At 36.0% G+C, this 16,437-nt stretch overlaps 1 protein-coding gene across 4 annotated transcripts in view; it reads left to right on the top strand.

Annotated features, from left to right (window-relative positions):
* Positions 1-16,437, top strand: part of INPP4B (inositol polyphosphate-4-phosphatase type II B) — a gene marked incomplete at its 3' end in the record, with an annotated part of 719,784 nt that overhangs the window by 551,537 nt on the left and 151,810 nt on the right. For all 4 annotated transcript variants that reach the window (XM_082653036.1, XM_082653035.1, XM_082653034.1 and 1 more), the window contains one exon: positions 10,009-10,117. In XM_082653036.1, the coding sequence (XP_082509162.1) occupies positions 10,009-10,117 (109 nt within the window). The remainder of the gene's footprint in view (positions 1-10,008; positions 10,118-16,437) is intronic.

The following is a 16,437-nucleotide window of genomic DNA, read 5'->3' as shown; positions in this document are numbered from 1 at the left end:
GGGGATTCCTTCTTGCCTCCTTCCATACCTGGCTTCTTACGGTATTCCTGCAGTCTTTAGTTTTCTTTGGTTTGTTGGTACATCCCACAGATCCTCCGTCTTTGTATGTCGTTCCCCTTTATGCCTTTACACCATCTTCTCTGTGTCTGTTTCTGTGTCCAAAGTTCCCCATTAAGGACATTTTGGATTAGGTCATGTGGGATTAGGACCTGCACTAATGACCTTATTGCAACTTGATTGCATCTGTAAAAACCTTATTTCCAAATAAGGTCATATTCTAAGATATCTTTCTTGAGTGGGGGCACAGTTCAACCCATAATGGGATATACAAAAGAATTTCTTATTTGTGATGACAAATATCAAACAGTAAAGAGAAAAGCAATATTTTGAAGTTACAGAACTAGGGTACAACTCATCAACTAGAGGGTTTTTGACATAGTTTTCAGAAAGACTGATTCCTTTCTTTGAAGACTTAAGGAGTAAATGGGGGAAAGGACTAGAGAGTCTAACGGCCAAGAATTAATTCGAAAGTACTGAATTCTATTACATGCTGGTTTCTTTCCCCAAGGCTACTCATATATATATATGATATGCATGTCCTATGTATAATATTAAATATATGTTTTTAAAATATTTAAGTTTTTAGAAGTTTAAATGTTATTTTAAATTGAAATTCAGTTAAAGTAGGTGTTTACAGACTATATCACCAACTATGTATTATAATAGAAATTAAAATCTTGACTGAATTTGGGGGACTCTACCCCTTACTTTTTTTTTTATTTTGACCAAGTTGATAACCTTTCTGAGCTTTGATTTTCTTTACTTGAAAAATAAAATGGTTAAAAGTTAGATGGTAGTCAATCTGATTTTCTACTTGCTTATATAACATATATTTAGCAGATTAAATGAATCAAGTTAAATGTATTTAAGATCCATGGTTACTGATTTGAATGTTTAGCTGAATTACAGACAACATTCTTCCAGGTAATGATGCAAGTAAGATTGGCCAAGCCTTGGTATTTCACTGGTGAGTTATTTGGATGTAGTCTACATCTATTTTAATTCTTACCATTAGTAAATTTCATCTATCCACATTTGATTAATATGTCTCTTATATTTGGAGAGGTAGCTATGCAAACAGGAGCAGGCAGGTTCACCAAAGATAAGGCTAATGTCCAGCTCTTGAAACAAGTAACAGCAGAACTATGATGTCATGTCTCATACGGACAAATGAAATAACCTTCCTTTAACTTCAGGTGCCCCCAGACCCATTAAGTTAATTTTTCATCTTTGAGCATTACTTAAATGCAACAAATAGAATACCCACCACAATAGAGATCTTAGCAGCAGTGACAACAATAACACAAATCCCTGAAATTAAGAAGACAGTTTCCCTCTCCAGTATATTTTACTTTCATAGAAAAACAGTTGTGAATATTATACAGTATGGATTCTTGTGTTATTATACTATGTTTAAGTTAGTTTGTATGTTTTATACATATATATATATATATATATATACAATAGCATATAGTACATAGAAAAGAGAGAGAAAAGGGAAGGAAGGAAGGGAGGGAGGGAGGGAAGGAGGGAGGGAGGAAGGAAAGGGAAAGAAAGAAAGGAAAAAAAAAAGAACCTACTATATTATATCATAAAGCTGTGGCTATAATCAAATGCAAGATCGGCCAGGATTTACTGTTTAATATGGATGAGTCAGCTAACCTCTCTGCCCCTTAGTCTTCTAATCTCTACACGGAAGGAAGGAGGAGACAAGAGGAGCTATTTAGATCTCCCTGATTTCTGTGTCTCAAGAGTTCAGGTGTATCACCTCATCAGTGAAGTGCAATTACCTTTTAGATATGTTTAATCATCATGCCAACTTGCTTGGACTATTTTGAAACAGATTTCCCTTAGAATTCCCTCTTGTCTTGAGATTCATGTCGAAGTCATTTTGTGGGTCATTTTAAAGTCAGGGATTATGCTTAAATTTTTCCTTGAAATGAGATCAGCATGTCTACATTTTTTTTTTCATCAGCACTCTTTTTATAGTTGTAGGAATTTTAAAGAGATCTTCTGAGAAAAAATAGACTTACTATCTCATTTCTATTATTAAATGGCTTTTAAAAGGCTATGAGGCAGCCCTACTATTAGATTTCAAACCAACCTTGTATCTTTAGTTTGCCAAGACTCAACGATTTGAACTCCACTTTCCTCATATGGTGTATATGATGAAATTTTCACAAAGCCAAGGAATTGTTGAAGCATAAAATATCAAAGAAAGAAGAGAGGCATATTATATTTTTTTAAAAAAAAGAGAAAAAGACTTTACACTTATTTTGCTTGACTTTTCTTTAAAATAAAATGCCCACTTAGATTTTTATAATTGAGTACCAAAAATCTGAAAGTTAAGGGCTATTCATGTCACAAAGATACATAACTTAAACAGCAGGATAAAATGAGGAAATTTTAAAGTGAGACAAATATCACTGATCAGATTGTTGTCTTAGAATTTTAATTTTTTATTGATTTTTTTTTTGTATATCTGACTTCTTCTAGAGGAAAACAGTCAATTACAGTTAATTCTAACTAAATTTTAAGGAGTACGACTGCTGTAGCCAAGAATGAGTATGGTATGGTAAGTGTATACCATTCTTCATTAACTAAACTAAGAGGCCAAAAAATAATTCCCTTGGTGTACATAGATCTATCTACTATTTATGTAGTAATTGCAAGTGAAATTCAAGGATGAAGGGGCCAAAAGAGATAAACCTAGCTGTTCCAGTACTGTGGTATTGGTAACTGATAATTATCAAATAACAGTTGCAAACTTTTAAGACTCCCTGGAGTCTTGTGATTTTTGTGATTTCCATAAAGAATGCTGATACTTAAAAATATTAGTGATCAATGTTAATTGTGACAGAAACTGTCTCAATTAAAATTACGTATTATACAGCTGTACACAGTATGTTCTTATTTCAGATTATATGATAAACCAAAAATACCTAATAGCTGAAGAACAAAGCTGTTTTCTTTTGCTTAAAATCATATGAATTCTGAGAATAGAGTTGAGCAGCTACTTTCTAATTGTTTTCTTCAGAACCACTCTTTAGTTATTTATGATTGTGGGAAGGGGATTTCCCCCACCCTCATTTGTGCAACTCTCCAGAGCCACAAACTAGGTGTCCTACAATTCAACTCAATTCTGACATTATTTTCCCAGAGACAGCATCAGATTCCACAGGTTAAAGGCTCAGCCCCACAAGACTGCCCTCTACTTCAGATGCCAATTGAAATTCCAGGTAGTTACCCATACTTCAGACCAACTGGCTATAAATCAGGGGTTCCCACAACCCCTTCCTTGGATTTGATTAATTCGCTAGAGAGACTCACAAAACTCAGAAAAAACATTCTACTTGCTAGATTACTGTTTATTATAAAAGGAGAGAACTTAGGAAGAGTCAGGTGCAACAGATGCATAGGGCAAGGTATGGAGAAAGGGCGTGGAGCTTTCATGCTCTCTGAGTTCCCCCAGCACCTCCATGTGTTCACCAACCTGGAAGCTTTCCAAACCCTGTCCTCTTGGGTTTTTATGGAGGTTTCATTACACAGGCAATATTGATAAAATAATTGGCCATTGGGATTGAACTCACCTTCAGCCCCTCTTCCGTAGGGGAGTCAAAGGAGAAAGGACTGAAAGTTTCAACCCTCTAATCTCATGGTTGGTTTCACTGGCCACCAGCCCCCATCCTTAGGTGCAGTCCAAAAGTCACCTCATTAACCTAACAGAGGACACCTTTGTGGCTCTCAACACTTAGGAAATTCCCAGGGTTTGGGGAACTCTGTGCCAGAAAAGGGGACGAAGACCAAATATTTATTTCATATTATAAATCACAGTATCACAGTAATCACTGTTTAAAAGTTAATACCTCAGAGCAACTCTTTGAAACTCAAATGTGCAAACACTATTTAAGCCTAATCTCTTTGAACCTCTGTAAAATGTGGACATAAAGATCCCAGCTTTTTGAGAGATGGTTCTAATCAAGATGGGTAAAATCAAAAGGCAACAGAGAAAAGTGAGAGAGGCAAAAGAGAAACCTTATTTGCTCTTTCAGTATCCAGACAGAAACTCTAGTGTCCCTGCAGAGAAGACCTCTTGATTCTAATGGGATATTATGGTTGGCTTGGGAAATGGGAGACATGGCTTCTGGAATATAGATAAGATACTGCACTTCTAGCTCTGCTGAACCACAGTAGTACTATTTTCCACTTGCTTATTTGAAATGCGTTCTGTGAAGTCCAAAAGTGAAGAATATTTGGGGAATGCTTCTATATTTACTTCTTGGTACCTGCACCTTGGCTCCCTTTCTATTCTTATTTTTTTCAAATCGTGACTGTTGTGCTACTAATTATTGTGTAAGTTTTCCATAGAATTTCATATTTCCAACCTGCTTTTATTAACTTACTTTTGTTATCTTGTTTAAAATGATAATTAATGGTAAAGATAATTATAAAAATGATAATTTACTGAAAAGATTGGGAAAGAAAGGACCTGGCCTATGTAAACTTTGGAAAGGACTAGATATTGTAATGCTAAATTAAAAAACACTACAAACACTGTACATTCGTTAGTAATTTTTTTTTCTTACAGAGGTAGGGTTAACAATTCTGAAGCTGTTTTATTTTTCACTAGGATTGACCATATATTTAAATATGTGGATAGGGAGAGTCAAGTTTCTCAATGTCAGGGAGAGAAGGTAGAAATAAGGAAGGAAGGCTAGAAGGAATCTTGTGAGGCTGAATTGAAGTCAGAGGTAACAGCATTGACTCATGGTTTTTGTTGTCGTTGTTAGTACAGTATAGATAGAGCAGTGGCTAGATGGATAAATATAGATGTGTGTGCACAAGTTAGTACACATACATATATTTTCTAGCTCTAGCTACTGAAAGGGATTGAAAGCAGTAGAAATGAGTGTAATTGCTCATAGTAATTAATTTCTGAACACCATTCTCCAATAAAAAGAACTAGGGTTCCTTGGAAAGCTGGTTGATTCCAAGGCTGCGGCAGGGAAAATATGAGTCTGGAGTATCTTGTGGCTCTAGAAAGTAAGGAAGTGTCCAAAAACCAAAAAGCAAAATAAAATAAAATAAGACAAAACAAAAAACAGAAGGGGCAAAAAAAGTGATACAGGAGCCATTCCAAAGGGGCTCCCAGTGGACAAAGCTGGAACAAGTTAAACATAAAGCTAGGGTTGGATTATGAATCAAAGAACAAAATACTCATATTGATCTTAATAAATAACTGAATAAACACATGAAGGAAGAAGAAGGGTCATCTATTCCTTCCAGAAGAATTCCAATGAATAAATTTGGCAAGAATGAGGGAAATGGAAAATTACCATTTGAACAGTAGTAATTGCCACAGGCAAGGTTCATCAGTGGATGCTAAAAGTAATGGGTACCAGTTTAAACAGAAACAGGAGACTTGCATAATCTTAAAGTATGTCCCTTCAAATACCTAGTAGCTCTACAGTGAAGAATCAACTCTAGGCAGTGGCCGATATCACCTTGACCAATGAATCGCAGTTAACATCAAGTAATACAGATTAACTTAACATACTTTCTGATACCATGCACTGACCATTTTAGATACCTCATGTAAGTGCAGTCATGCAGTATTTGTCTTTCTGTACCTGGCTTATTTCTCTTAGCATAATATCCTCAAGGTTTATATATGCTGTCACATATTGCAGAATTTCCTTCCTTTTTAAGGCTGAATAGTATTCCATTGTATGTATACAGCACATTTCCTTTATTCATTTACCTGTTGATGGACATTTAGGCTGTTTCCATGTCTTGGCTATTATAATTAGTGCTGCAATGAACACAGGAGTGCTAATATCTCTTCAAGATCTTGATTTCAATTCTTTTGTATAAACACCCAGACGTGGGGCTGCTGGATCATATAATAGTTGTATTTTTAATGTTTTGAGGAACCTCCATACTGTTTTCCATAGCAGCTGCATCATTTTGCATCCCACCAACAACAGTGTGCAAGGGTTCCAATTTCTCCACATCATGGCCGACACTTGTCTTTTTTTTTTTTTTGATAAGAGCTATTTTATAAATGTGAGGTGATATGTCATTGTGGTTTTGATTTGTGTTTTCCTGATGATTAATGACATTTACCATTTTTTCATTTACCTGTTCGCCATTTTTATGTCTTCTTGGCAAAATGTCTATTCAAGTCATTAGCCCATTTTATAAGCAGGTTATTAATTTTTTTTACTATTGAGTTGTGGGAGTTCCTTATATATTTTGGAAATTAATCTCATCAGATATATGATTCGAAAATATTTTCTCCTAATTCTGTGTATTTCCATTTCACTCTACTGATTGTTTCCTTGGCCATGCAGAAGCTTTTTAGTTTGATGTTGTCCCACTTGTTTATTTCTGTTTTCATTGCTTGTGCTTTTTGTGTCATTTCTATGAAATCATTGTTAAGAGCAATTTCATGAAACCTTTTCCCTATGTTTTTTCCCTAGGACTTTCACAGCTTTACATCTTATGTTTAAATCTTCAATCCTTTTTGAGTTGATTCTTTTGTGCTTGCTGTAAGGGTCTAATTTCTTTCTTTTGCATGTGATAATCATAAGCTCTCTGTTATTCTACAGAATGTGATTCATGAATGGATATATATTCATTCCCATACCCTGGAGAATATGTATACATATATTCCAGATTCTAATATATGTGTTTCTGGATAGTGTATCTAAAATTTTTATTCTTCAGCTAAGAATAGTAATTCCATGTATGATCTGAGTGCAAACATGACAAACTGAATTTTCCCTCAAAATATTAGTTTATCTATTTGTTGACATTTATTGAGCACTTAAAACATGCATAATGCTGAGACATTTGAATGTTCTTCTATTTATATTTGAAAGATATGTGGAGGGGTATAAGTCTCAAAGCCTGTGTTTTGGGCAGAGTGATTGAATGGCCACCCATATAGGAGAAACAATCCACTGCATTGTGAATGCATAGAGGCTAGGACTGAAGAGGCAGTAGGAATCTTGACAAGACATGAGGAAGATCAAAATTAAGGTAAAGGGCTTCCCTGGTGGCGCAGTGGTTGAGAGTCCACCTGCCGATGCAGGGGACACCGGTTCGTGCCCTGGTCCGGGAAGATCCCACATGCCGCGGAGTGGCTGGGCCCGTGAGCCGTGGCCGCTGAGCCTGCGCGTCCGGAGCCTGTGCTCTGCAACGGGAGAGGCCACAACAGTGAGACGCCTGCGTACCGCAAAAAAAAAAAAAAAAAAAAAAAAAAATTAAGGTAAAGATGTTTAACATGTATAAGAGAGAATAAAATTTTGGTAGCAGAGTTGTTAGAACTGATCAGATATAATGCTGAGGGAAAGAGAGAAATTGGAAATGATCTTCAGGTCTTGAAGACTTTACTGGAAGACTTAAAGGAATAAAGTGTCTACATGGGTCACAGGGAACCAGAAAAGAAAAGCAGGAAAAGTCAGCACAATAGAATATTATCCAGCCATAAAAAAGAATGAAATAATGCCATTTGCAGCAATATAGACAGACCTAGAGATTATCATACTAAGTGAACTAAGCCAGACAGAGAAAGACAAATGGTTTTGCAAATTTTGCATAATCAAGTCATTTTAATCTCCATCAATTAAGACTGCTTTCTCCGCTCAGATTTCCACTTCCCTCATCCTTCCCCTCTTGCTGGGTGGTGTTGGAGAGGCTACAAGTTTTTTTGGATCCAGTGAAAGTCCATAGACAACTTTTTTTGAAAATTGAGTTAGGAATGCATTTAATTTGGGCTTGGTGGGACATGTGGATACAGTTTATAGTCACTTTGGTATATTGTTGGTATTGCTGGTCACCCAGGTTTTAGCAGAAATGCAGTGTATTTCATTACAACATCATGTTGATTTTTTTTTTGTATTTAGTTTAGATTAACACAGGAACTGATCTTATTCAGAAGACTGAGCCTCAGAATCACTTCCCTTTTCAGACTGAAAAGTTTATTTTTATGGAGAAATAAGCAAAAGTTAAAATATCAGCTTTCTTTGCTTAATTGGTAGGATTACTTCCTATAGGGAAAATAATCATAGACAATACTTACTGAATGCTAACCTCTTTTTACTACTTTGCACTCCATTTTCTAGCTGAGGAGCTGAGACATAGAAAGGGTTAGTAGTTTTCCCAATGCTGCACAACTTATACATGGCAGAGCTGGGATCCGGAGCCAGGGACTCAGGGTCCAGTCAATAACTTAAATCACTGGTTCTCCATCCCTGGGTTAGAAGTTAGAAGGCCCTGGGTATAATGTCTTTGGGACTTCAGACAAAGCAGGTAACTTCTCAAGATCCTCAGGTTTCTCAGATAAATGCAGGTAGACAAGTCTTTAGTTGGCCCCTTTTGGGGGATCTCATGACTGTTCAAAAAAGCTGTGACCCCTTTCCATGAAGTAGAACAGATGCACCAATACAATTCACCATCCATCCCTGGGCATCTTAAAACCCTCTTCTTAGCCCTAGGCTAAAATCCCCTGGACTAGAAATCTGAAAATTTCACACTAGTCTAATGTGTTGCTATTTTAGGAAAAGATGACTTCTAGTTGATTAGTGACTTTTTAAAAGGACAAGAGCTCACCACTCCAACAATCCATTAAGTGATTGTTCAGTATCTTTACTAACCATTTGGTTTGGGTTGTATTTCTGTTTTTTTGTGACCTTGAGTTCTCTGAGTGCAGCTGAAGTCTTTTCAATTTAACACATATTTTATTTAAAAAAAGAAAGAAGGGCTTCCCTGGTGGCGCAGTGGTCGAGGGTCCGCCTGCCGATGCGGGGGACGTGGGTTCGTGCCCCGGTCCGGGAGGATCCCACGTGCCGCGGGGCGGCTGGGCCCATGAACCATGGCCGCTGAGCCTGTGCGTCCGGAGCCTGCGCGTCCGGAGCCTGTGCTCCGCAGCGGTGAGGCCCGCGTACCGCAAAAAAAAAAAAAAAAAAAAAAAAAAAAAAAAAAAAAACTATTTCAGGTTCATTTGGATTGAACCACTGTGAAGAAGTTATGGTGTTTACTTGAAGCTAATAAAATAATTCATGTTTCCCCTGTAAATGAGATCAGAAAAACAGCCAAGGTGTCAATACCAAAATCAATTTGAAAAGGATCTACTATGAAATTAGGTTTCTCAAATAAAATGTAGTTTAACAAGAGGACATTCACTTTTTCTTCTTTCTTATGGGGGTACTTTTCATTAGAATGTAAAAATGATGGCATGTCTTGAAGTGGTAAATTTAATATGTATCAAACTTGATGGCTTTGAAGATCAAAGGATTGAGTTTCAATTTAAATGTATGGATTTTTTATTAAAAAAAAACAAAGTATCTCACTGGAAAATAGATCAAGAGACATTTTGTATATTCTTTCTATGTCACCTAAGGAAATTGCAAAATTCAATTGCGTGCATTCAAAATTGTGTAAGATTTAGTATATACAGGCAGGAAACTACTATGTATAGATTTTTAAAATGCACTATTACTGTTCTGCCCTTGAGTCAAAATGCATTAATATTTTGGTTCTTTTCTCGGCAACTTTTGGTTGAAAGATTGTTCATTACTGTTGAATTTCAATATGATTGCAAATTAAATGATGCAAAACTCAATAAAGTAAAATACACAAAAGACCAATTAACATGTTACCTCAGTAAGTATACAGAATAACATACTGTTCTACACAGTACCATATAATTAAGATGTAGTCACAAGTCAAGGAAATATTATAACTTCTTTAGGTGCACAGGTGGCTTTTAGAAAGATTGATTAGCTCCTCTTTGCCCCCTTGAGATGTGAGTTCATTTTTATTCCTGCAAAATCAAACAGAATAATTTCTCAAACTTCCCACCGTGTGTAGGCTTCAATGCAAACAGCATGTTGGAGATAAATGTTTGCAAAGTGTTCATCTCCTTGTCCATTCCTGTTCTAGATGCTCTCTACGATGTCATCACTGTGGGAGCCCCAGCTGCGCATTTTCAGGGATTTAAGAATGGTGGTCTTCGGAAACTACTCCATAGATTTGAAACGGAAAGAAGAAAGTAAGTGATGACAGGATGCATTAATGATATTTACCTTCTCTTTGGGGAAGTTCGTATACCAGGTTAGGATAAAGAAGCTTGGTCCATCACAATGAATAGTTCTTGACATCTCCAGCCTATTTAGGAAGAAAGCATTAAAAATAAGTTAGAATTGTGTAACTGATATCCTGTTATATAAACGTATAAACTAGCAATGCATATATATATATATTTATGTCTTTCTTGTTTTAAAGAAATTGTCTATGTACTGATACAATATTATTAACTCAGCTACCTCCTTATTAAGATTTCTCTAGTTTTTTGTGTTTAGTTTTGGTTTTGGTTTTTTGGTTGGCAGGGTATATAGTTCTATGAGGTTGTATCACAGGTGTAGATTAGAGTAAGCATCGCCATAATCATCATAAATAACTGTCCCATTACCACATAGAAACTCCCTCAGGTTATCCTTTAATCGTCACATCCTTCCCCCAGACCCTTTGGCTGCAGAAAGTGGTTCGTTTGCCTTATTATTTCAACAGGGAATGGACGTCAGAGTTCCAGCTAGGGACTCTGAGGGAAGAGGCACCTTCTTTGTAATTCATGGAGGTTGGAAATCAGTTCAGTGACAGACCGCATGGGGAAAGGGATGCCAACACTTTACTGAAATGAGAATAAGAGTGGAATACAGGCTCAACCTTGGCTGCACGTTAGAATCACCTTTGGAGCTTTAAAATATTTTATCTATGCCAGGATATCACCCCAGACATATAAAATCAGTTCTGGGAATGGAGCCCAGGCATTGGTAAGTTTTAAAAGCTTCCCAGGTGAGACTGATGTGTAGCCAGTGTTGAGAACCACTGATACAGATGTGAGTGAATAATGCTGGGAGAAGACAGGTGAAGGGTGTGGAGACTAGAAACGGGAATAGTGACACAGAAGAGTTAAACTTGAAAAATGTATAGAACATCAATTAGTATCTATCAGGAGGAAAGAAAATCTACATTAAGTAATATTTGTTGCAATACAGAAGAAAAGCATTACATCTTGTTTATTGGAAATTTTTCTTTAAAGAATCCCCAACTCATTAAATTATTACAAAATGGAACCAAAGATGGGGATAAAGCTGTAAGAGTTTTGATTTGGGAAAACTTGGGCCTGAGTAATCATGGATGAATAAAACCGAGCATATTATAGAGCTTTTCATGCTTTAGACATGAGACTTTTCTAGGAGAACCAAAACCCTAATTACTCATACATTATTTGGGGGTTTTTTTGTTTGTTTTTTAAATTTTTTTAAGCTTTTTTTGTTGTAGTAAAATATATGTAACATATAAATTTACCATTTTAATCATTTAAAAATTTTTTATTGGAGTATAGTTGATTTACAATGTTGTAGTAGTTTCAGGTGTACAGCAAAGTGATTCAGTTTTACACATATATATATAAATATATATACGTTTTCCCATGTATTCACTTGTTCATCAAACACTTATGTGTTTCTGGATTTGGTGATTTACCTAGGCACTATTTGAAAGCTTGTGGACTCCTCCCTCAAAGTATGAATCAATTCTTTACTTCCAGTATTTCATAAAAGAAAGGGAAAATCTACCACAACAACACATACTTTGCGGGCTTTGATCATTTGTGATTTCAGCAGGAACCTCAGATTAAGCCAGAACTTTCGCTGAGTAAGATTATGACCTGACAGCACAGCCCTTTCACTGAGATAGAGAGGCACCTCATGAAAACCAAGAGTCTTTGTAAAGAAGAAAAGCCAATGAGGGGCAGTGTTCACTCCTGGAGAATATTAATTCCTTATGATCTACCTGTTCATTAGGGACAAACTCAGAGCTGACTCCCTGCAAGAGATCCTAATGTCAAATGCCTGCCTTGAGTATCTACCATGGTTTTCTCTCCATACCTCCCACCCACTCTATCTGGTCCCATAATCAAGATTGACTACCCCAAAATTTCAAATGGAAAAGAGAAAAAAATCATTTGGAAAAATCATAAGGAAAACAAACTAAAATTACCAGTAGAAGTGTTATAGGTGGTCCTTGAGCTTACAACACTTGAGTCGTACTAGAATTTGGGGGAATTTTCCGAAGGAAAGTAAAGCAATACAAAGAGTTAAACAAACAGCCTTACTTTTTTATGAGATCAAGGGTTATACAGTCACAATGGTTATACAATTTCTAAGGAAAATTTTCCTTATTATTGTAAGGAGAAATATGAATAGAAGTTTCCCAATTCTCTATTATAAATAGGAAGTTTCTTGAGTAAAAGGAGAAATACCGCATCAGGGAAGGAAGTTCTCTGTAGCCTATAGTGTAGCAAGAATCCAATAAAACAGAAATGGGAGAACTGGATGCAAAATCATACCACTACCTCTGAAATATATTCATCAGACAGTATCACTAACCACTGCTTAATGGGGGGGGGCGGGGTTTAAAACATAAATTAACATTTTTCATTAGTGGTATAAAGCTGAGATATCCAAGCAAAATGGTCAAAGTTTTCCAACTCTTCTTTTTATGTACTTTCTCCAGTAACATATGAGCAGACTAGGCAGCAGTTACAAGTATATTTGTTTTCAAACCCTTCACTTTCATGCTTAAGACAAAGATTTTCATTTCTTTTATGAAAGGGAATGAGTGATTCAGATGTATTCATTGAAAGCAATAAGACTGCATCCATGATTTGATTTTTGAGAGCCAATTTTTTTCCCCTGCTTGGAGGTCTTTCCATGTCTCTATCTTGATCACTGGGTTTTTCTCAGAAATTTATCTTGTCACTCACTGGTAGAGCAGTTTAGAATCTGAGATCATAACTCTGTATAAATCCATGTCTCATGTCATATATCTTTTAAACAGAAATATTTTTTATCTTTTAGTGATATATATTTTTAATATATTGCTTTCTATTGACAGTTTTCAAATTTTGTAAATATGTTTATTGGCAAATGTAGAAAAGTCAAAAGTAGGAGGTTAAAATCACCCATAATCTCCTTCCTCAACAAGACAGTTACTGGGATCATATTGGTACAGTCTCTTCCAGTTTGTTTTTCCACATGTAATCTACATCTTATGTTTTTTTCTATTATAAATTAAAAAATTCAAAATGGCTTAAAATGACTAATTCTTCAAAGTATATAAATTGAGTGCTCTCCATTTAAAAATCCTTATGTGTTTTTGGTTTTTGGAAGTCATGCCCAATGCAACAAAGCTACTATATTTAATAATCAGTCTTACAAGTTATAGCTAAAACTCATCTCCTGTTCACTTTCAAATACTTCTTTCCTTTTTGGAAAAAAACACTTTATAGCACAAAAAAATAAAGACATTTTAAAAGTATAATAAAATCATACAGACGCTGTAGAAATAAGAAGTGTGAATAAAAGCCCTGCTCATTCCTTTTTTTTTCTTTTGAACTGTGTCCAGTAGTTGACAACATATCATTTCCAAGGAGATAGCAATTTAATTTTTGTGTTGATTATAACTTGATTCATTGGAGGTATATTTTCTTCTTCCGGTGAGTCAGTTTCTCCTTGGCCACTCTTAGATTTCAGCTCGGTTCATGTTTGAGCAAATACAACACTAGGTCTGCCAAAACTGTGTACCAGGTTTTTCTCATCAATGTGCACTTTTCTCTGTGCAGCCCCCTGTGCACAACAACAAATTTTCAAGAATAGGTGGGTTTTAGCTCTTACAACATCTATAGCGTGGAGTCAGGAGAGAATAAAATACTTCAATTAAATAGCCCTGCTGAGTCTTGGACATACTTTACAAACTAAATGATGACACTTGCAAAGCATTAAACTAAATGTAATATAAGGGAATGAAAGGATTCTCGCTAAGTTGCATATGATCCTAAATGAATTTGTAATGCAGAACTTCTCCTGCTTCATTCTCTTTTTAACTATACAAAAAACCAATATTTGCTTCTAGCACACAAATTCAAAGAATAAAGAAGCACATAAAGTGAAAAGTCTGCCTTTTCCATTCTCCTTCCCCAGAGTAAAGCAATCTGAACAGCTTAATGCATTTCCCTACGCAGTTTTTTCTAGCTATCCAACTCTTTGAGTTTTCAGTGATCAGGACTCTTTGTCGACAGAAACTCAGGTTATAGGAATGTCATGTTCTTGACTTTCCTGTAATTCAGTTTACTTTTTCTGGTCTCCATTCTGGGGCAAGGCAGAAACTCTCATCTCAGATAATTCAGATTCTACACCTTGTATGGATTTGAATCCTGGTTTAGGCACTTACTGGCATTGTGACATTAGCCAAATTACCTCACCCCTCTGTACCGTAGTCTCCTCACTCGTGACACAGAAATATTATTGCTTTACCTCATAGATTGTTCTGAAGATTTTGTGACTTCATATACACCAAACATTTATAATGGTACCTGGCACATAATGAGGGCTTAATAGATATTAGCTATTATTTATATAAAATATGTAAACAAGTATTTTTTTACTCAAAAAAATGTTCTGACAACCTTTAATTGCAATACATTTAGATCTCATTTTTTTTTCTAAAAGCTAAGTAGGGTTTTATTGATTGAATGTAGCAGAATTATCTAACCAATACAATATTGATGGGCATTTAGTTAATTCCTAGTATTTGTTATAACTGTGTGTTTGCAAGGTAAACCCTTATTCTTCTGTTTTTGCAAATTTGTGTTTCTTTTTGATAAAATTCCTAAAAGTGGAATTTCTTAGTTGAAGTGGTTACACTTTAGAGATGCTGTCATACTGCCTTCCAAAAAAGTTCTATTAATGTGCATAATTGCCCACTTATTCTTTTTAAAATTTTTTTATTGAAGTATAGCTGATTTACAGTGTTTCAGGCATACAGCAACGTGATTCAGTTATACATATATACGCATATATATGTATATATAGACATATATATTCTTTCTCAGATTCTTTTCCATTATAGGTTATTACAAGATATTGAATATAGTTCCCTGTGCTATACAGGAAGTCCTTGTGCCCGCATATTCTTAAGTACTAGGCTTCGTACACCATCTCTGTGCTAAGCCCAGGCATGGTTCTTGAGATTCAGACATGTAGTTACCACCATTTAGTAGACAGCTCCACGTTGATGGTATCATCCAAACACCTCAAAGTCGACACATTCAGTCATCTCTCATCCCCTTATCCTCAAACTTCTCTTGGGGATTGTTTTTCTTAATTAAGACACCACATCCATTTAGATGTTCAACTTTGAAGCTTGAAAATCCTTGACTACTTTTCTTCCCTTGCTTCCACTTCCCAGAAAAAAAAAAATCAGTTCCATCACTTCTACCTTCTTATATCTCAGGAATTCGTTCATTTCAATAATCAATTTGGTTTAGGATAATCCTAACCCGTAGAATCACTATTTTTTAAACATCCTACTGCCAAATCTCTTAATCAGTCTTCATCCTCCAGGCTGGCTCTCATCTCATCCGTTTTCCTCATCTTGGTTGGAATAATATCTCTTAAGAGGCAAATACAATCTTGTGATTTCATCATGTTAAACAGTTCATAGCTGCCTCTTGCCTGGAGAATAAAAGCACAAGGTGCATAAGATATTCATGTGTCATCTGACCCTGACTTTTTCTCCAGCTTCATCTTTCTCCACTCACACCATCATCTTCTCCTCTCATTCCACCCTCCACGGTGAACCAGACCGAAGTTCTTCAGTTTCAGGTCTGCTTTGAAGTTTTTTTTTTTTTCCTGAAGTCTTCTCCGACTCCTTGGCCAGGCCACATCTGCTTTTCGCCTCCCATGTACAAACATACCTCATTGCCTCTCTTCGCCTCTAGACTGTGTACTCTGGGGGCATGGACTGTGTCTGTAACTAACTGTGTCAGGAACTAACTTGATAAGTGTTCCTTGAATGACTAAGTATATGAAGAAGTAAATAAAAGAAGTGAAAGCATTGTCTGTCAGAGGAGTAAGAGGATGAACAAATTGGTCTGCCTAAAGAGATCACTGTGTTGTAACTAGGTGACAGAAACATAGGGGCATTTGCGGAAAATGTCTTGTAGGCTTTCAGACAGCCATTTGTCAGCTATTAGAATGTTTGTGTTTGCTTGCACCTCACTAGGAAGTGAAAATATTCTTTTATGTGTTCTGAAAGAGGAAAGCTGATGATTTTTATAAAAACAGCCAACCTAAAATCCGGTTCAATATTAGTAATGCAGTGGTGACTTTAACGTTTAAAAGTTGGCAACATTCTTCCAATCACCTACCCAAAAGCTTGTGAAGCAAAGTATAATCTGAAGCAAGAAGCACTGTGTCAAGTGTAACAGTTCAAACTGCTTAAAAATTGAATCTTTCGGGCTTCCCT

The sequence above is a fragment of the Grampus griseus genome, assembly GCF_964374135.1.
Source record: "Grampus griseus genome assembly, chromosome: 4".
Lineage (NCBI taxonomy): Eukaryota > Metazoa > Chordata > Mammalia > Artiodactyla > Delphinidae > Grampus > Grampus griseus.
The sequence above is the reverse complement of the archived record's forward strand: the minus strand, read 5'-3'. Positions and strand labels throughout refer to the sequence as shown.